At 64.7% G+C, this 20,159-nt stretch overlaps 3 protein-coding genes across 5 annotated transcripts; 1 reads left to right on the forward strand and 2 right to left on the reverse strand.

Moving 5' to 3' along the window:
- Positions 1–342: 342 nt before the first annotated feature.
- SDSL (serine dehydratase like) lies at positions 343–5,095 on the reverse strand. Of its 2 annotated transcripts, XM_074887465.1 has the most exons (9): positions 5,015–5,095; positions 4,003–4,051; positions 3,499–3,685; positions 3,368–3,407; positions 3,121–3,260; positions 2,738–2,826; positions 2,403–2,630; positions 2,165–2,289; positions 343–1,986 (listed from the first exon to the last, which is right to left on the reverse strand). In XM_074887465.1, the coding sequence occupies exons 3-9, from the start codon at positions 3,664–3,666 to the stop codon at positions 1,793–1,795; spliced, it is 984 nt and encodes a 327-aa protein (XP_074743566.1). In that variant the 5' UTR covers positions 3,667–3,685; positions 4,003–4,051; positions 5,015–5,095; the 3' UTR covers positions 343–1,792. The 2 variants fall into 2 exon arrangements, with proteins under 2 accessions (XP_074743566.1, XP_074743567.1); XM_074887466.1 differs by lacking the exon at positions 4,003–4,051 and having other exon boundaries at positions 5,015–5,074.
- Positions 5,096–7,041: 1,946 nt separating this feature from the next.
- Positions 7,042–11,270, reverse strand: PLBD2 (phospholipase B domain containing 2). 2 transcript variants are annotated; one of them, XM_074887038.1, is made up of 12 exons: positions 11,035–11,270; positions 10,735–10,828; positions 10,471–10,629; positions 9,985–10,085; positions 9,336–9,550; positions 9,163–9,257; positions 8,931–9,091; positions 8,717–8,812; positions 8,347–8,418; positions 8,078–8,230; positions 7,765–7,927; positions 7,042–7,623 (listed from the first exon to the last, which is right to left on the reverse strand). In XM_074887038.1, exons 1-12 carry the CDS (start codon positions 11,250–11,252, stop codon positions 7,456–7,458), a joined length of 1,695 nt encoding a protein of 564 aa, XP_074743139.1. In that variant the 5' UTR covers positions 11,253–11,270; the 3' UTR covers positions 7,042–7,455. The 2 variants fall into 2 exon arrangements, with proteins under 2 accessions (XP_074743139.1, XP_074743140.1); XM_074887039.1 differs by having other exon boundaries at positions 9,163–9,208; positions 9,335–9,550.
- A 1,934-nt stretch (positions 11,271–13,204) lies between these two features.
- On the forward strand, positions 13,205–19,122 carry SLC8B1 (solute carrier family 8 member B1). Its single transcript, XM_074887051.1, has 15 exons — positions 13,205–13,834; positions 14,273–14,425; positions 14,529–14,581; positions 14,687–14,744; positions 14,953–15,085; positions 15,209–15,376; positions 15,463–15,570; positions 15,657–15,713; positions 15,934–16,064; positions 16,268–16,409; positions 16,822–16,943; positions 17,144–17,297; positions 17,382–17,462; positions 17,914–17,978; positions 18,065–19,122. Exons 1-15 carry the CDS (start codon positions 13,658–13,660, stop codon positions 18,260–18,262), a joined length of 1,800 nt encoding a protein of 599 aa, XP_074743152.1. The 5' UTR covers positions 13,205–13,657; the 3' UTR covers positions 18,263–19,122.
- Positions 19,123–20,159: the final 1,037 nt, after the last annotated feature.

Here is a 20,159-nt window from a genome sequence, read left to right on the forward strand (position 1 = left end):
CTGCAGGGTGACCACGGGTGACCCCCCACCAGCTGGGGCCATGCCACCCCCGGTGGGGTGTCCCACACATAACCTGCACCCCCATGTCCCTGCCAGGGATATCCAAAGCCTAATCCCCCCAGCTGGCACCCAAAGCCCAAGCACTCCCTCGTCAAGGCACAGAGGGGGCAAAGGTCCCTGTTAGGGTGCTCAGGGGAGGCACCCCAAACCCCACAGTCACGGCCGTGTCATCACCAGCTATCACCCTCCCATGGGACCGTGCTGGGGAAACACCACCACAATGCCCTGGCCACCGGCAGAGCAGCGTTGGTCCTGGGAATAAACTTATTTTCAAAAGCTGTTGGGCAAACATCAATGCTATTTTTTTTCCTGACCTTTTTCTTTTTTTTTTTTTTTTTTCGGAAGGGGAAGGTCTGCAGAAGGTGGAAAGTAATCAGGTTTTGGACCTGGGATAAAAAATGGCTGGAGTAGGTTGGGCTGACTCCTTATAATTAATAGTGTGCCTCGTAATAGGATTCTCCAGCCTTCGGTGCTCCCTGGAAACACCTTTTTACATAAGATATTGCTCACAATGGAGCGGCAGAGTTTTGATTTATGGGGTTTTGGCCTCCAAGAAGCATCTGGGGAGCTGGCCTGGCCGGTGGGAGGTATCGGATCGGGGGGAGAGGGGAAAAGAGCCGAAGACAGGGAGGGTGTTTCTGCGGGGTTGGCAGCCGGGTCCTGGGGCAGGCACCCAGCCAGAGGAAAAGGTTTTGGCAGAGGGGGCTGTGATCTGGGGTCTGAGCTGGGCCTGGGGCTGAGCCCCCTCTGCACCAAAGGTGAGGAGGAGGAGGCTGAGAAGGGTTTTAGGGCAGGAGAAAGCTTGTCTCCCTGCCCAACCCCACCAGGTGATGCCTGGGGCATGGGCTCAGCTGGGAAACCTGGGAGCAGTCAGGGTTGGAGACCCCCGGTGGGAGCAAGACTCCACATCACCCGGGGATGGGAGGAAGGAGCGGGGAGAAATGTTGTTGGGGGGGGACACAAAAAACCCCAGGAAGTGCAATAGCAAGGGGCTAAAAGCAAATGCAGCGCTAGAGAATGGGAATGGGGGAGAGCAGGAAAGCCTGGAGGAAAGGGGGGATGGGAAAAAAGAGTGGGATGGGGGTAAACGGGGGATCAAGGGGACTCTGGGATGGGGTGTACACACACACACACACACACACACGTGTGCCTGTCAGTGCATCTCGGAGCTTACGGGTGTTAAACACGGCCAGGGACCTCCACCAATAAATCACCGTAACAAGCGGGTCCATGTATGTTGTTCTCTTCTGACCGCAGACAGCGCGGCAGGAATGGGAGAAGATTGTAATAATTAATAATCATTAGAATAATAATGCATAAAGACAGTAGCAAAGTAATTAGTCAGAGAGGGAGCGCTTGTTAATTGAGGTGGGGAGTTGCAAACAGCCTGGGGAGGGGCAGGGGAGGGAGGGGAGGGGGGACCGAGGGTTGGGGGACGCAGAGGAGGATGCCCGGCACGTCCCAGGGGCAGAGCGGGGCTGTGTACCCCAGTCCTGCCCTCGGACAGGCAGGGCAGGCACAGGCAGCGCCCCGGCTCCATCTCTGCCCGCAGTGTGAGCCCCAGCCTCGTCCACCCTGTGTGCCTCAGTTTCCCCATCCCTGCGTGGACGCTGTGTGCCGGGGCAGGGGCTGTGGGAGGAGTCCAGCCCCGCATCCGCCAGGCAGCGGAGCTTTATTTTGGTTGTTTTGGAGGAGAGTGAGCGGAGGGTGCTGGCAGGGCAGGGGGGGGGTGTCACTCCAGGCCCAGCTGGCTCTTCAGGGCCCGCAGCTGGGCTGCCTGGATGCTGCTGCCCCCGCACACCACCACCACCACGGAGGTCAGCGGGGTCCGCAGCCGCCCCTCGCCCTGCAGCCGCTGCAGCCGCCCTGCGTAGAGCAGGGCCAGGACGGCCCCGCACGCCGGCTGCACCAGCATCCTCTCGTCATCTGCGGGGACAAGAGCAGGGGGACACCCTGAGCTGCCTGCTCACCCACCCCGTGTCCCCGTCAGCCCCCTGTAGAGCCAAGGTCCCCCCAGCACCCTGAGTCCGGCATGTCCCAGGCCAGTCCCAAGAGCCGGTGGTGTCCCTGTCACCCCTGTCACGCCTGGCTGGCCCCTGCTCACCCAGGAACCGCTCCACAGCTCGCACAGCCTCCGTGTCCTCCACCACCTGGGAGATGACCTGACATTCCTGGGCACACTCCAGCGCCCGCGCAGCCACCGTCTTGGCTCCCAGGCACTTGGCCACGCTGGGACAGGAGGGGACAACGGTGGTCAGGGTGGTCCCGGGACCCTTCAGTGAGCTGGGCTGAGACCTGCCAACTCATTGCATGCATGGCTGCTCCCACAAAGCCCAGCTCACCTGGTGATGTCAGGCAGGGAGACGAGCTGTCCGGCCTCCAGCGCCACGTGGAAACTGTGGGCCCCCCAGGTCTCGGCAGCAACGATGGGGACGTCCTGCCAGCCCACCTGGTGCAGGCCGGCCACGACGCCCGCCAGCAGCCCCCCGCCGCCCACAGCCAGCAGGATGGCATCTGGTTTGGTCTCCAGGGAGTCCTTCAGCTCCTGGACCAGGCTGGCGTGACCCTGCCTGCAGGGTGAGGGGGGCTGGAGAATGCAGCCCAGGGGCACCCCAAGCCAGCCCGTACCTCGGGGATGGGGATGGGGAGGCAGGAGCTGAGCCCTGGCAGCACTCACCACACCAATGGGTGGTCAAAGGGGTGGATGCTGACCCAGCCCTCAGTCTGTGCCAGCTCAAGGGCTCTCTCGTTGGCTTCATCCCACACCTGGGGGTACAACGTGGGCTCAGCAGGGCCACATCCAGCCCTTGCACCCCAGAGATCAGTTCCTCATCACGGCGGGGCCAGAGGACACCAGAAACCCACAGGGGGCGCGGGGATGAGATGGGTGTCCCCGGGGTGACCCTGCCACGATGCTGGGGTGAAGGTGATGCAGGAGGGGGATGTTTCGGGATGGGGTTTGCCATGCACATCCCCGGTATTGCAGAGCAGGCTGAGGTCAGGCTCAGCCCCTTCTGGTCCCCCCCAGACCCCGGGTTTAGGGACCTGCCACGGGGGTACCTGGCCAGAGACCTCCACCTCTGCCCCCAGCTCCTCCAGCTTGCGCACGGTGGCGGGGCCGGTGGTGCTGGGGACCACGACGGTGACCGGCAACCCCAGCTTCTTGGCTGCATACGCCGCCGCCAGACCCGCATTCCCCCCTGCAGAAAATGGAGGGGTCAGGCAGGGCTCAACCCCCCCGCACTCCCCATATTACTCATGAGCATCCCCCCTTCGCTCCCCCTGTCCCAGCTCGGGGCCTAATTACCTGAGGAGCAAACGAAGCGGCGACAGCCCTTCTTGGCAGCCTGAAAGGCAGGAGGGAAGGAGGGAGGGAGACAGCTGTGTACTCCCACCATGCCCCCACAAGGGCATGAGCAGTGCCCTGCCCACACTCACCTCCTGGCAGAGGTGGCCGATGCCCCGGATCTTGAAGGAGCCCGTGGGCTGGACGTTTTCCAGCTTCATGTAGACCTTGGTGCCTGCTGCCCTGGACAGGGCCAGGCTTTCCAGGACAGGTGAGATGATGTGGAAGGGCTTCTCGCCCCCGCCGGGCTGGGCTGCCATGGCCCTGGCGATGGATGCTCTGCCAGGGAGAGGTGGGGGAAACACCGGCTGCTCCCCACGGGGTCCTTCCCGAAGCCCCACTGCCTGTCCTGGCTCGGTATGGGGCACAAGAGCCCCCCGGTGGGACAAGGCTGTCTCCAGTGTCCCCTCCCAGCTCAGGGATGCAGCAGCACCGAGCCCTGGGGCACAGGAACGGGCCCTCCCTGCCAGAGCCCCAGATCAAGATGGGCCACCCAATCCTCCATCCTCCTGGTCCCCAAGCCTCCAATGTCCCCAAGTGCCCCTCACACACCCTGTCCCCTAATTCAGCCAGGGCCACCCCACGGTGGGGATTACCTGGTGCCCTGTGGAGCCTCACTGCGTGTCACCAGCTCCTCACCCACAGCTGCAACAGAGTGTGGGGGACAGAGGGAGGGAGACGTGACGTCGGAGGGGCCGTGCCGGTGTCCCCAGGTCCCCGTGTCCAGCCACACAGCAGGGCGAGGGGCAGGGGTTAAACATTGCCCTGGTCTGGGCTGTTTGCTCAGCGCCGGGCGGGTTTTTCCAGCCGTGAGGCTGGATCTGTGCCGAAAGCACCCAGCCGTGGCCCGGGCACTCTGCCCGGTGCCCAGCGGGGACAGCCATGTGTGGGCCTGGCAGCCAAATCCCAGCAGCCTTTGTGTGCCCAGGAGATGGGATGTGAGCACCCAGGAGACAGGGGGAAGAGGAGAGGCAGCTCCCAAATGACTGTGGGGGTCCCCAAGGGTTTGGTCCCCAAGGGTTTGCCCCCGTCAGCTGAGCACAAGCACCGGCTCTTCTCGGGTCCAGCCAGAAACACATCCCAGCAGATTTGAGGACTTTGCCCATTTGACCCAGACCCCTGGTGTAGCAAGGCAGTCTGAGTGCCCCAAATCACCAGCAGACAGCCAAGACACCCCCATCACCTCCAAATGAGCCATCGCACCCCCATGGCCGCCCTGCCAAGCCCTCTAACCCCGCAGCAGTCCCAGGCCGCGCTCTGAGCTGCATGTCCCCAGGGGGGCTCAGCTCTGCCAGTTGGGTAAGCCCCCGGGACAAGCCCCCCCCCCAGCTCTGGCTGGCCAAGACGGGCACCCTGCGGGCAGGAGGGGTCGGGGGGAACGACACACAGTCTTGCACAGCTTGGAGAGGTGCTCCATGAGCATCCCGTAGAGACGGGGGGGCTGCCTGGAGGGACCCAGCCAGAGCCTGGCTGAGACCCAGGGTCCAGCAGCCCCCAGGCAAATCAGGAAGAGCCCCCCCTTTCCTCCAGGACAGCCCAGGACCCCTTCTTGTCACCCAGCCCTGGTGACACCCGCCGGGGTAAGGGTCCCCCCAGCACATGCCCTACCTCTGTGTTGAGGGGCTGGCTCTGTTCCCAGCTGGTGAGGAGGAGGAAGGTGGGATTGGGAGGAAGGTCCGGCCCTGGCTCCTCACCCCACAGCGCAGCCGCAGAGGATTTCTCTGTCCTGGGAGGAGTCTGAAAGCAGAGGCCACTTTGGCACAAAGTTAGTCCAGTCCTGCTTGGTGATGGCTCCATGGGGGTCCCAAGGGGGGGGCCACTGCGCACGAGCTGGGACATGCACAACAGTCAAGTGGGGTGCACTGGGAACACCACGCTCCCCCTGGCTCTGCCCCACTGCCAGGCAGACAGCAGTGAAACAGACCCCAAAATACAGGATTTCAGTTCCCTGACCCAAACTGTGCTGCAAAGGCCCCCTGAGAGCACCAACGACAGGCACCAAGCAGGGTGTGGGCTCCTGGGGAGATGGCCTTTGGTGGCAACGAAATAACTAACTCCCTGCTTCTCACACCATCATTAGGCTTCAGAGTGAACAGCACACAGCACAGGCAGGATCAGCACAGAGGCACAGCACTGCCTGCAGAGAGCAGGCACCTCTGCCCTGAGCCGCACTGCTTTTGGGACACAGGGGACTGGAAATGTGGGGGATGATAAGGATTTCTTGAATGGGGGCACCAAGGCTGGGGGGAGGCACACAAGCTCCATCTTCCCTGGGGGCCCATGGAGCGACCCCCATCTCCATCCTGCAGTGGGCAGAGGGGCGCAATCGCTTCCCTGGGAATGGACCAGGGATGGGACTGGGGAACAGGTGCTGGGGAAGGGCTCCCCCTTTCCTCCAGGACAGCCAGGCATCCTTTCTTGTCACCCAGCCCTGGTCACACCCCCCAGGGCAAGGGTCCCCCCCCTGGCCGGGGGGACAAGCTCACAGGGAGGAGGCCAGGGACCCACACAGCGAGGGCAGCATGTTTTGGCTCAGTCCTGGGGTGCTCCAGCGTCCCTTTACACCCTGCACCCACCTCCCCGTCCCCCCTTTTACCCCCCTTTGGCTCCATCCCTGCCCAGGGAAAGGCGATGCCAGGCTGTCACCCAGTCACGTCCCCTGGCCAGGGTCCCTGGGTGACACGGCCTCAGCTAGTGGCCGCTGCAGGTGGGGCAATATTTAATCACTTCTCCTTGTTTTTCCATTTTTAAGAAAATTTTAAAAAGGGAATCAGCAACACAGCCTCCGCTGCATTTCCAGTGTGCCCCATCCTCGGCATCCCTGTGCCTGTCCCTCCTCACTGCCCCATCACTCAGTGGCAGTGACCCCCTCCTACCCTGGGAAACTGAGGCACAGGGGCCCCCCAAGCAGCACCCCCTGCCCCGGGAGCCCACACACCATGGGGACACCAGGGGACATGGGCACCCTCCACCTTACCTGCAGCCCTCCCACCCCCCCAGCATCTATTCCAGCGGGTTTTGGACACCCCACCCTGTCCAGGGCACCCATCCCAGCTTTTGGGGTTCCAGCACCCCAACAGCCCAGACCAGCTGCAACCCAGCCCCATACAGCCCCCGGGGAGCTTCAGGGGCCCCCAGCCCTGGTGGGAACCTGGCACCTTCAAAGCACTGCCGAGCACCAGCTCATTAATCCCCCAGTAATGACCTCGTTATTCCTAACGAGGCAGAGCGGATCAAGGGAGCTGCTGTAAGAGGATTTTGCAACGGGGGTTTTGGGGCTGGGAGAACACAGGTGGCAGAGGAGAGGAAGACAAAAGGGATGAGGAGTCACCCCGTCCTGGGGGAGGAAGTGGTGGGATTGCGCCCCTCCAGCCCACACCCTGCGTTCCCCTGTTTTAGCAGCTCTGCCCCACACCGGGTACCCAGCCTGATGCAGCAGCAAAGAAACCTGAGCAGCCTGCACCCCAAAAGAGCCCAGCCTGGCTGGCTGCACACCCTCCCACCAGGGCCAGGAGGCAGCGGAGAAGCAGGGAGCACCCTGTTAATCTTGGGGGGCATAAGACCACTGCAAGAGCCCAACCCTTATAGAAGACACCAGAGAATCTCGGCAGAGCGCAAAGCACAGCCACCACCTCTTGCACGCAGACCACTTTATTTGTCACAGCCAAACCAGCTCTCACTCCCTTCCTCTCTGCCCCACAGGCGAGCCCCAGCCTCCCAGGATCCCCCCTTTTCTGGGAAGAGCCCCCCCAAACCAGGTGTCAGCACCCAGGGAAAGGTCCCAGGGCTGGAGCCCCGCGGTGGGGACGGGGCACGGCCCCTGGCCCAGCACAGCCGGCACCGTGGGGACACGGCAGCAAGAGGCAGAAGCAGAGAGAGCCAGGGGGAGCAGGGGACCCCCCTTGCACCCAAAGCCAGTCCCCAGGCGACAGGGGAGAACAGGCAGCACTGCGACCCCCCCACCCCAGTCCTGCAACCAGCTGCCCCTCTGTAAGGGGACAGACGCCCGCGGATAGACGGACAGACGGGTTCAGCCCAGCGGTGCCCGCTCAGTCCCAGCGGACCTTGATGGGGGGGAAGGTCCAGAGGTCGGGGTGCCCCATGTGCAGCAGTGTGGTGCAGGGGGACGCGCTCCAGCGGAAGGGGGGCACGTCGGCCCAGGCGGGGCCACTGGCGGCCACCAGCCCGAAGGTGGGGGCCATGCCCGAGGAGGTGACCTGGTGCCGGGGAGAAAACACAGGGGTGCACGTCAGCTTGGGGACGGGGTAACGCAGTCTGGGGGGAGCTGTTGGAGGGGGGTGTACCCCCAAAGAGGGGCCTCCAGTTCCCCGCCAGCCCCCCCTCCAGGGCTGCCCCACCTTCATGTCGGTGCCGCCGTGGCAGCGCTGGCGCAGGGCGGGGAAGGGGTAGGTGCCGTTGGGGGGGTTGAGGTCGGAGCGGGCAGAGATGGCGTTCTCCGCGTTCTGGGGGGGGTCGCAGCCCCTGCACCGCGACAGCGGGTCCTGCAGGTAGTTGTTGGACCTGTAAAGTAGCCAAGAGAGAGTCGTCATGAAGGCAGGGAAAAAAAGATACATAAATTTATAGCGATGGAAAAAAATCACCCTGAGGGTTATAAATCCCAGGGGGGGGCGGGTGGGCAACAGCCAGGTTTGGGGGGGCCCCAGCACCCACCTCATCAGGCGGACCATGGAGTCCAGGTCGTGGACCAGCGTCTGGTTCCGGCGGAAAATCTGGGCACGCGGGTTCTTGTCGTAGGTGAACCAGTCGCCGTATTTCTTCACCAGCTCCGGGTTCCCGCTGGCGTTGAAGATCTCCTCAAAGTACCTGGCAGGGGACACACACCCAGTGAGTCAGCACCCAGCGGCGGGGGGCAAGGCCAGCGTTGGCTGCCCCCCTTGATGGGGCATCAGTGGGGTGGGACGAGGCCAGACGGAGCTCACGGCAGGTTGTAGCTGGCCCAGTAGCCCTGCTGGTACAGCAGCTCCGTCTGATCGGCCGCCACCACCAGGCCCCTGCGCCAGGAAGAAGAGCATCTGTTAGAGCACAGGGGGGAATTGAGCAGGGTGGGGGTCCCTGCTGTGGGGTCCCTGCCCCAGCCAGGGGTGCTGGGCACCCATCCCCTGCATACAAGCATCCCCAGAGAGCCTTTAGCTGCAGACTGCCTGCATCTGTGTCCCCATCGCCCAACTCCCACCCTTTGGGCAGACAAGACCCTCAGGGCTTTCCCAAACCCACGGGGACGGGAGAGGAGATGCTTCCACCGTGGCTCAGCGCAGGAGCTGGCACAGGGGGAGGAACAGGGACACTCACGGGATCTGCTCCAGCACGGTCAGCAGGCCCGGCGGCGGGCTCGCTCTCCCCGGCGTGAAGGCGTTATAGTCCACCACCATCCACTGGTTGTTGTACCTGGCATGGAGAAGGGGGGAAGCATCCCTCCGGCAGCCAGCCTCCCCCCGGGGACATCCCATCTATCCAATCCCGCCCCCTCGGGACAGCTTCCCACACCCCATCCAGCCCCGCTCACGTGCCGCTGTTGAACCGTCGGAAGACAGCGGCCCACTCGGGCCCGCTGCGGGCCAGGCGGTTGGCCACGATGTTCCTCAGCCACTCCAGGACGCTGCCCCGTGGGTCCAGGTACTTCCACCGGGCCGGGTTGTTGTTCCCAATAGTGGTTTCCAGCGCTACCTGCGGGGAGGGGAGAATGGGAAGGGCAGCAGGGCCAGGGAGGGGTCCCCGAGGACCAGACCCCCACTCACCAACCCGCTGCTGAGGATGTAGAAGTCATCCCCGGAGAAGATGGTGCCGGGGTAGGAAGAAAACACCTGGATGCTTCCAGGGATCTGAGAATTGCCTGGAGGGAGGGATGCAAAAGCAGGGGAGCATCAGAAGGGGAGTGTCAGACGCAGCCCCCCCAGCCCAGCCCACGCACCGCCGGCCGAGGCACGGAAGGGCAGCGTGTACTTCTTGATGATGCGCAGCATGGACTGGTAGGAGGTCCAGGTGTCGTGGGCCACCAGGAGATCCCGATGGCCCGGCAGCAGCTTCAGGAGGGCAGAGCAGGAGCCCGAGCCCAGGACACGCTGCGGGGAGGAGCGGTTCAGGGCAGACTCCAGGTCCTCCAGGTCACCCCCCAACTGCAGCAGGCTGGGGGGAAGTGAGACATGGGGTATCAGGTGGGGGACACCCCAGTCCAAGAGCCGAGCTGGCTCAGAGCACTCTGTCTGTCTCTCTGTCCAGGCCAGAGGGTGTTTCTCAATCCCACCCCAGTGAAGGTACTAGAGCCGGGAGCGCCCTGGCAGCCCGAGCAGGGAGGGAAGGGTGAGCAGAGCAGTGGGGAAACTGAGGCAGGGGGGCCCCACCGCCCAGTCCACAGTGCTGGCGAGGAGGAGAACCTGCCTTGGCTCCATCCTGCCGCAGCAGCAGAGGACCAGCACCCAGAGAAGGTGGGCAAGGGGGACTGGGAGCAGAACTGGGTGTCCCCAGACATCCCGGAATCATTCCCACAGCCTCCCTCAGCAGCAGCCCAACCCCTGGGGCGACCACCCCCCACTCCCCATCACCTCCAGGAAAGAACTTACAGGAAGCCGAAGGGCGCCAGGGTGAACCTGCCCCGGGGGAAGTCCAGGCGGCCGTTGTAGCTGTCCTCCAGCCCCTTCAGCTGCAGCAGGGCCAGGCGCACCTGCGGGGACAGGGGACAGAGCTGGCACCCAGCTCCCGCGGGGAAGAGGGGCGAGGGATTTTGGGGGATGGGCCTCCCCCTTCCCACAGGGGACACAGGAGATCCAGTGGGTCCTGGAGATGCTGCAGAGGCAGGAGGAGGCGCAGGTGAAGCATCACCATCAGCAGGGCCGTGACTCAGCACTGATGGCTGGGGGGGGCCCGAGCCACCCCCTGTGTACCCCAAGAGCAGCACGTGAGGCTCTGGCAGGGAGAAATCTCTGTCATCCCACCTGGAGCCAGGCCAGGACCCCTTGCTGCCCTGTCCCCTCCTCTTAATTAAAGCCCCAATTAGCCCGAGGGGATGTGGGGGGGGTTCACCCTGGGTGGGGGCACCCCATCCTCACCTGGTGCCAGTACTCGGGGTCCTCCCCCTTCCCCATCTGCTCCTCCATCCAGCCCAGGTTGGCCTCGAGGTACCTCCGCAGCTTCTCGCAGTAATCGCTCTCGTACTTGAAGGGGCCGCAGTAGCCCACCATGGTGTTCATCCAGTGCATGTACATCAGCTGGGGGGCACGGCGGGGGCGTCACCGGCGGGGGTCAGCCGGGGAAGAGGGGAGGGACCGCATCGCGCCCCTCGGGACCCCGGTTTCGGAGGGGTCACCCCTTACCTGCTCGGAGACGGCGGCCTCGGCGAGCCCGGCGGCGTAGGCCTGTAAGCTGTCGCTGTACGAGGCGTTGGTGGTGACCTCCAGGAAAGCCCAGCTGGGGGGACACGGACACGGGTGGGGCACGGGTGGGACGGGGCGCCCCACCCGCGATGGCTCCCCCGAGGCTGCCCTCGACGCCGCATCCCCGCTCAGCTCCGTGCGAGCCCCAGCCCGGCCCGGCCCGGCCCAGCCCAGCCCAGCTCAGCCCAGCCCGGCCCAGCCCAGCTCAGCCCAGCCCGGCCAAACCCGGCCCGGCCCTACCCGACGGCGGGGATGCGGTCGTCGAGGCTGGCCCAAGCGACAGCGGCGGGGAGGCGGCCGGGCAGGACGCGGAGCCGCCCCGAGCCGGGGTCCAGCAGGACGGAGACATTGCGGGGTGGCGGGGCGGCGGCGGGGGGTGTCCCGGGGGGTGTCCCGGGGGGTGGCCAGGTCAGGGCGGCGGCCAGCGCGGCCCCCAGCAGCGCCCGCAGCGCCGCCATGGCGGGGACAGGGACAGGGGCGGGACAGGGGCGGGGACAGGGGCGGGGACAGGAGACAGCCAGGCGTGGGGGGGGCCCTGCAGCCCGCCTAATAACCCCGCCCCGTGCCCCCATCCGGCCCCCGGCGTGTCCCCCCCGTAGGGTCCAGCCCCCGCGGTGCCGCCCGTGGGGAGCGGCTCAGTGGAAGCCTGACCGCGGGGGGGGCCGGGCCCCGCCGGGGTTTTGGCCCGCGGGGGACACTCGAGGTGTCGGTGCCCGGCCCACGGGCCCCAGCCCGGCCTTGAGCAATCCCGGCCGGCGGCTGTTTACTGCCCTGCCCGCTCCTCGGCGGGCAAAGTCCCCCTGAGGCGCACGGGGTGTCCCGGCGGGGTGGGGGCAGAGGGCTCGGAGCCCCCCACCCACGGCGGCAAGATCACCGTGGGGTGCATAAAGTCCCCGTGGCCCAGCCCTGTGTCACCCCCCCGGTTTGGTGTCACCCTGAGCACCACCGCAGCTGCCTGCCTGAGGCCTGACACACTCGTGCCATGCCACAGCAGGCTGCCAGGGAGCACCGAGGGGGGACAGAGCTTTACCCCAAAACCCTGGAGCCCACGCTGAACTGGGGCACCCAGCGAGTGCTGGGGGCTCAGCTGGGAGCTGCCGGGGTGGGGGTGCTGCCGGGGTGCGTCCCAGTGCCCGGCAGGAGGGGACCAGTAACACCCTTTACTGGATCAACCGAGGAGCGGGAAAAGGTGCCGCATGCCTGGGGCTATTCTGGGCAGGGCAGCACCCCAAAGGCACGCTCATGCGGACACGCGGCGTGGCCCAGCACGCCCCACCAGCTCCCTGTTGCTGATGGTTAATTTTCCAGTACCGCCCAGTGCCCACGCGTCCCCGGTCCTGTGCTCGGTGCTGTACGAGACCACACCAGCCTCCCGGCTCCGGCCATGCACCGAGGCGTGGGCGCGGAAACCGAGGTGGGTGCACAGGGCACCCACCGCTTGCGTGAGCAGGGACCCGAGCCATGTGGCAAGCATCAAAATTTGGCCTAAATCTGGGAAAACCAGTTGAGCAGAAAGCAGCGCTGTGCCGCGGGGCTGGGAACGATGACCAGGGCGAAGAGGGGCTCTGCCCTGCACCCCGGGCCAGCTCCTGGCAGCGCTTGGCAGGGCCAAGGCTTGCACCCAGTGGGTGCCACTGGTCTTTGGATGCCAGGCTGGACCTGGGCTCCTGCTGGAGCTGTCTTTGGGTCTTTATTTTCCTTCCTTTGCCCTCTCCCTGGGAAGAAGCGCAGCATGTGACTTCGGTGAGAAACCAGCCAGGGTGGGAAACGGACCCTTTAATCCCGTAAGGCTCTTAGGGCCACGCTGACAGTCACGCTCCCCTTGTCAGCTCCGGCCACGGGGGGCCAGCCTGCCACCTCCTCCCCCCAAAAACCCAGCATGGGGGCTTGCACGGGGCAGGGGCACGGCTGGGGGCAGCAGGGTGTACAGCGGCCATGCTCGGTGTGGAGAGGGACACCAGCAGCAGCAAAGGCCCCTCTGTGGGGTCACGGGGCCACCAACACGGGGGTCTGCGCAGCTCTGTGCTCCCCAGCCCCCGTGCTCAACACGGGCATAGGTGCCCTGCCATGGGGCACGGTGTCCCTCCGGGACAACATCCTCGGCCGTGCCTGTGATGAGCTCGTCCGGTCTCAGAGGGTTACCCCAAACAGGGGTAGGGGGGCGCAGCACCCCGGGTGGGTGTCCAACCTCTGCCCTGCTGCAGCCCGCGGGCACCGGGATGCGGAGAGATGGGGCAGAGAGCGGGGGTAGTGCGAGGGGGACGGGGCAGAGACTCCCACCCCCCCGCCCCCGTGGCAGACACCCTGCCAGCCACGAGTAAAAAGGTGGCGCTGTCGCTTTAAGAGCGGAGGGTGGCGGCCCCTTTAAGACGCGGGAGGGGCGCGGGGGGGGGAGGACTCAGCTGCCCGCGCACAACAGCGGGGCCGCGCCGCCACGGTGGGTCCGCGGGGCGGGTGGGGTCCCCCCGAGCATCCCCCCCCCCGGGCCCTCCCCCCACCCACCCCGGGATCCCCCCCCCGCATCGGGGTCCCCCCGTCCTCTCCCTGGTGTGGGGTGGGGGGGTGCCCCGCGGGTCCCCTGGTCCTGCGTGGGGTGTCGGTGCCGGCCCCACTCCTGTGCTCCCCCCACTTTTGCTCCGCAGGCGCCCGCGGAGGACGTGGCGCGGCGGCGGTTGCTCAGCCTGACCGCGGGTTGTTGTGCCTTTTATCATTATCTTTATTATTTTAATTTTTAATTATTTATTTTTAACCCCTCCTCCGCTCTACCCGGGGAGCGCGGGATGGGGGCCCGGGCGCTGCCCCCGCTCCCCCTCCCCGGGGGCCGCTGCCAGCGGTAGGCGCCCCCCAGGGCTGCCCCCCCGCCATGGGGCAGGGTGCCGTGGGGCAGGGTGCCGTGGGGCCGGCCGGGGTGCTCAGCCTGGCCGGGGTGCTCAGCCTGGCCGGAGTGCTGGCGGGGGACAGCGGGGCGCAGCCGGCCGGGACCCCGCTGCCGCTGGACCCTCCCGGGAAGGATGCTCTGAGCCACGGCCGGGGCCTGGATGTGAGTGTGGGGGCTGCGGTGGGGTCTGGGGGGCGGCGGGAGGGAGGTGGGTGCCGCCGGGGTGGTGGGGGTCCCGTCCCGTCCCTGCTTGCCCTGCCCCGCCATCGCAGCTGGCATCTCACCAGGATTTCCTCTGAAAACCTCCTGCTTGCCAGGCCGGCGCCTTCCATGGCCGGGGGTGGGTGGGGGACAGGGGACAGGGGTGGGGACAAGGGCTTCCACCTCCGCTGGCCCTGGCACAGCCCTTGAGCATGTAGCTCAGCCCACGCCCATGTAGCACAGATGGGGAAACTGAGGCAGGGATGACAGCGACCTACCGAAAGCAGCCCAGCAGAGGGGCGGCAGCACCCGCGGGGTGCCCGATGGAGGGTGGTGGGTGCTCGGGGTGCGGACGGGACTTGGGGTGCCCGGCCGAGCACCCCACGCTCTGCCCCTCAGTGCTGGGAGGTGCGGAAACACAACAGCTCCGAGTGGTGCCGCTTCGTCCGGAGCAACCCCGACTGCCGGCTGGAGGGCGGCTTCCTCGACTACCTCGAGGGGGTCTTCTGCGTCTTCCCCCCCCGGCTGCTCCCCTTGGCCGTCACCCTCTACGTAAGGACAGGAGCGGGGGCGATGCTGCTGGGGGCTGTTCTGCTTTGGGGGTGCTGGGTGGGGACACCACTGACCCCTCTCTCTGCCATCCCTGACCCCGCAGGCGCTCTGGCTCCTGTACCTCTTCATCATCCTCAGCGTGACGGCGGAGAAGTTGTGAGTAGCCCTGCAGAGGAGGGGATGTCCCCGGGGGGAGCGGGGAGCCCCGTGGCCCCGGAGCAGCCCCGTCACCCCTCTCCATCTCCTTCTCTGCCCTTCCAGCTTCTGCCCCAATTTATCGGCCATCTCCACCAACCTGAAGCTGTCTCACAACGTGGCAGTATCCTTGGCGGGTCACGGGGGAGCTCAGCCGGGGAGGGGGGATGCAGGGACAGGGCAGGGGGAGGTGGCTGTGATGGGGCCACTTTGTGTCCCCTCAGCACCGTGTCAGGGAAACCGATTCGAAGCATGAGCTGGAGGTGGCAGCAGGGCGAGTGGCGGTGTGCTGTCACCGGGAAGGGGTGTCCCCACAGGGAGGAGGCCACCAGGTCTTTTCCTTGACGTCCCCTCTCCATGGTGTCACCTTCCTGGCCTTTGGCAATGGGGCGCCGGATGTCTTCAGTGCTGTGGTGGCCTTCTCCAACCCCCGGACGGCGGGGCTGGCCATCGGGGCCATCTTTGGTAAGGAGATCCCCACCACCAGCTCCTCCCTGGGGGCTGCTGGCTCAGGGGGGGTGATAGGTGAAGGGAACATTGTGGGGAGGTGGGATGTTCCCCCCTGAGAGGGACCTGATGCATTGGCAGGTGCCGGCGTGTTTGTGACCACGGTGGTGGCCGGGGGCATCGCCCTGGTCAAGCCCTTCACGGCCGCCTCCAGACCTTTCCTCAGGGATGTCATCTTCTACATGGTGGCCGTCTTCCTCACCTTCGTGGTCCTCTACTTCGGCAGGATCACGCTGGGAGAGGCTCTGGGTGAGAGTCATGGGGGGGCTGGGGCTGGGGGGGGCAGTGGGAGCAGCCTGGGGGTGTCGTAACCCCCCACTGCTCCCCCATGCCAGGTTACCTGGGGCTCTATGTCTTCTATGTCTTCACCGTGGTGCTCTGCACCTGGATTCACCGGCGGCAGCGGGGGGAAGGGCTGCCCCCCCCTGGACACTGGGAGCCAGGTAAGGGCTGTGCGGTTGTGCCGACAGGACCCCCGGCGTACTGGGGTCCCCTTCCACCATCCCCCCCTTCTCTCCTCTTCCCCCAGAGATGCCAACGGATGCTGAAGAGCAGGAGTCCTCAGGCACAAACAGCGGGGACTACGGTACGTTGTTGCCGGTGGGCTCAGGACTGGCTCTGCTCTGTCCTTGGGGGTGGTCGGGGGTCCCAGGGACCCCCAGGCTGCTGCATGTGTGACTGAGCCCACGGGGGGGCTGTGGCTGTGCTACCCTGGGCAGGGGGGTATCCCTGGGGCCCACGCTGAAAGGGCCGAGGGGGTCCTGGGGAGCTCCCCCGCCCCGCTCAGCCACCGCGGCCCCTCGCAGGTGAGGAGTATCGGCCCCTGCTCCCCTCCCGGGAGACCTCCCTGCGCATCCTCAGGGCCGCCCTCAGCCCCTTGGACTACCTCAAGTGGAGGAGGAAGCCCTGGTACTGGCGGCTCTTCAAGGTCCTCAAGGTGAGTACAGGGGGACTGGAGCCAGGAGGAGCCCCCACACGGGGCGTCCCCCTCCCTGCTGGCCCCTGGGGCTGTGTCACCCCTGGGCTTTGCAATGGGGACAGTGGGACAAGGGCAGGTACATGGGGCACAGGTCATGGGGCACCTCCTGGGGTGTCCCCTCTTGGGGGTCCCCCATCCCTGCTCGTGGCCACTTCTCCCAGGTGCCTGTAGAGCTGGTGCTGCTGCTCACTGTTCCCGTCGTGGACCCCGACAAGGATGATCTGAACTGGAAGAGACCCCTCAACTGCCTGCACGTCCTCACCAGCCCCCTGCTCTGCATCCTCACCCTGAAGTCGGGTGCCTGTAAGAGCCCTGGCAGCCCTGGACACCCAGGAGGGGACAGGACCGCGATGGCCACCAAAGCCCTGGGGACTGCAGGAGCCCTTTGGAGCTGGCACCCCATCTGGGGAGGGGAGGACGGGCCATCAAAGAGCCAGGCTGGGGGGGCCTGATTTGCAGCTGGATGGCTCTGTCCTCCCCCCAGGGGTGGGGGTTTGGGGTCCCCAGCATCCAGGTTCTGGGGGAAAAATGGGGCGGGTCTGGCTTGCCTGGGGAAACCGAGGCACAGAGGGGAGCATCCCCATGAGTCCTTTAGGGTAGAGGTGGCTTTAGGGGACAAGGCTTTACCTCATACCACGAGCCTGGTTGAATCCTGCCCCAGCCCGTGGGGTGCCTGCAGGGCTGCTCTGATGCCCCCTCTCTCCACCACGTGCAGATGGGCTGTACCAGATCCAGGGTGTCTTCCCAGTCTGGGGACTGGTCACACTGGTTGGCTCTATCCTGGCCATCATCATCTTCATCACCACAAGCAACGAGGAGCCACCCAAGTACCACTGTGTAAGGTGTCCCCCAGCCCTGGACACCCCTTGGGGACCAGCCCAGCCCGCTCTGGACTGGGCTGAGTGTCCTCGGGGCAGAGCAGGAACCAGGGCCTCCTTCATGGTCCCCATTGTCCCTAGGAGGGACACAGCTGGCCAGAGGTATTGCAGGGTCCTGTGGGACACACACAGGGACCAGCTTACCCCTCTGCCTGGCAGGTATTTGCCTTCCTCGGGTTTTTGGCCAGTGCCATGTGGATCAACGCTGCGGCCACGGAGCTGGTGAACATCCTCCGGACCCTGGGAGTCGTCTTCCAGCTGAGCAACACCGTGCTGGGCTTGACGCTGCTGGCCTGGGGCAACAGCATCGGCGGTAAGGGCCCCACGGTGTCCCAATGCCACCCCAGGTGCCCCATCCTCCTGGCATCCCCCAAAGTCTCCCCTGCTCTTTCTGCAGACACCTTCTCCGACCTCACCATGGCACGGCAGGGCTATCCCCGCATGGCCTTCTCTGCCTGCTTTGGGGGCATCATCTTCAGTATCCTTTGGGTGCTGTGGGGAGGTGGTGGTGGTCCCTGGGGCAGGGGCTGCCTCAGTTTCCCTGCCTGCAGCTCAGGGAGAGCCCCTGCTGCTGCGGGACCCTCGGGAGGGAGCTGGGCAGGATCCACCCCCGAGTCCCCGGGATGTTGGCAGCCTCCCCGGTACCTGCATAGTGTGGGGGGACTGGTGTGGTATTTATGAACTGCAGGAGCTGCAGGGATGGAGCCAGCAGCATCCCCCCGTCCCCACTCCTGTCCCAGCCCCAGCGGGGTGGGGGTTTAGGCTGGAGTCTGGCAGATTTGGAATCTGCCAAAGGGAAGGAGAGGAAGAGGCTTTGGGGTAGGTTGGAGGGTGGGTGCTGTCCCCCTCCCCGGGGCAGGAGGGATGTGGCTGGCTCCGTTACCCCTGCCAAGGTCCCCTGCGCTGTCTCCATCCTGAACGTGCCCCAGACATCCTGGTCGGCGTGGGACTCGGCTGCCTGCTGCAGATGACCAGCAGCCAGCTGGTGGTGAAGGTAAGGCTGTGCTGGCCGCGGTGACACGGGTCAGGCTGGCAGCAAGACCCCGGTGTCACCCACATCACTCCCCATCTCTCTGGCAGCTGGAGCCTGACAGCCTCCTGGTCTGGATCCTGGCCGGGGCCCTGGGGCTGAGCTTGGTCTTCTCCTTCGTGTCAGTGACAGCACAGTGCTTCCAGCTGGGCAAGGCGTACGGCGTCTGCCTCATCCTCTACTACCTGGCCTTCCTCTGCGTGGCCCTGCTGACCGAGTTCAGGGTGATCCGTCTCTCCGCCGGCTGACTGGCCCCACCACCGGCAGGAGATGCACATCCAGCCCTCCCCGCCGGATCGGGGCCTCACTGTCCCCTCTCCCTGTCCCTGCCAGGGGGACAAGGGCACCTTGACCCCAGCCGTGCTGCTGCCACCACATGCTGGAGGTATCACGTGCCAGCCCAGCCCTTAGCCTTCGCTTTCTGGAGGCGGGGGTTGGTTGTTTGTGCTTTGGGAAAGGAAAAGGAGCTGTTAGTCATTAGCTACGTCCTCTCCTCGCTCCGTTTAATCTTGTTTAAGTCAAGGTGGCTCTGAGCAGGAGTGAGGTTAAGACCTTGCCTTCCCCCGGTCCTAGGGGCAGAGGAGAGGGCAGCTCCAGCCCAGGGTCACAACAGGAGAGCTTTACCTCTTCAACCACTTTACTTTCCCCTCCCCGTCTCCATCCGGGCTGCTCTGGGCCAGGGCCAGGGCAGCTGTGCTACACGGAGTAGCCCTGTGAAGGTCTGAGCACAAGTTTGCCGTTGCAAAGGACGTGACGTGTTCACCTAGGGGTTTGGGATAGCAGCCGAGGCAAAGCGAGATGGGGTTAAGGTGAGAGAACGCTTCAGAGGGGTGCTTGGTGTTAATGCAAGCAAAGCTGGAGGGAAAAAAGAAAAACAAACCAACCAAAAACAAACCAAGGGAGGCTGGTTTCCACTGCTTTTTTAAGCTATGTTTTTCAACCTGACATTCACATCCTACTTTTTTCCTCCTCTTTAGGGTGGACAGAGATGTAGGAAAGGAGTTGGAGGTTTCCACACACAGTGTTAGCCTCTGGCAAGACTAGGTTTAGGCACTGTAAAAAAAAAAAAAAAAAAAAATTGCAATAAAAAACCCAACCACAAACCCCATCTTGACTTGCGTTGTTTGCTGTGAGGGTGTTTTCTCCTGCTCTCTGCTAACGTAACGCAACCCTTAGCCGGCACGGTGCCTCTGGAGGGGGACAGGAACACCCGGAGCTTCTCACGAGCTGAGCCAGCAGCAGCGGAGGGGCCGGGGGGTGACAGCCTTGGCCGTGGCCACGCAGGGCCGTTGTCCCCAGCGGCTCGGGGAAGTGGTTTCCAGCAGCTGATTTCTCAACAGCGGTCACATGCGAGTGACTCGGCCGTTTAGTTGCACGGTCGGGAACTGCAGCGTCACGGCGTGGGGTCAGTGCGGGCTGCGAGGGGCATTCCCCGGGGATATGGGGACACTGGTGGGGCTGCCCACGGTGCCAGGGGCAGTGGAGAGGGTGGGCTGGTGCTTCTGGTGCCTGGCGGAGGGCCCGCAGCTAGAAAGCAAACTGCCGTTACCGAGGGACAACCGACTGCTGCTCCGCGGGGAGAGTGGGGCTGTTTTGCAAGAAGCACAACCACCGGACCTGGTTCCTGCTCCCTGCCAGCAGCCTCCTGGGCCTGGATCATTTCTCCTTTTTCTAACCAGATACAGGCTTTCAAAAAAAATAACGCTGCCTGCACTTGCAGCTATTGGCTCTGCCCTGAACCTGCTCGCAAGTTACCAGCAGCTGCCGGAATTATCCAGGGAGACAACCCCCCCCTTCCTTACACACAGCAGGGCTAAAGCAATCAAAACCGCAGCCAACGTACCAATACAGAGGTACAGGGGCAAAAAACCCCTTCTAACCTTAAATATTGCATTGGGGTAGCTTCAAAAAACGTTAAGTTTGAAAGCGTTGTTTTAACGTTTAGGAAAAAAATTGGCAGGGGGGAGGGCAGAGGGAAGCTGGGCTTTGCAATGTCCAGGAGCAAGAACTGGGAGCAGCTCGGCAGGGCACGCATGCAAAATATGCCCACGCAAGCAGTTGCCACCGGAGAGGGAGGGCGGGCACCACTCCTCTTCAAACACTGTGGAAATGCTTCAGCCACGGCCAAGCCCCACTTCTGGAATA

Source organism: Strix uralensis, chromosome 17 (assembly GCF_047716275.1).
Source record: "Strix uralensis isolate ZFMK-TIS-50842 chromosome 17, bStrUra1, whole genome shotgun sequence".
NCBI lineage: Eukaryota > Metazoa > Chordata > Aves > Strigiformes > Strigidae > Strix > Strix uralensis.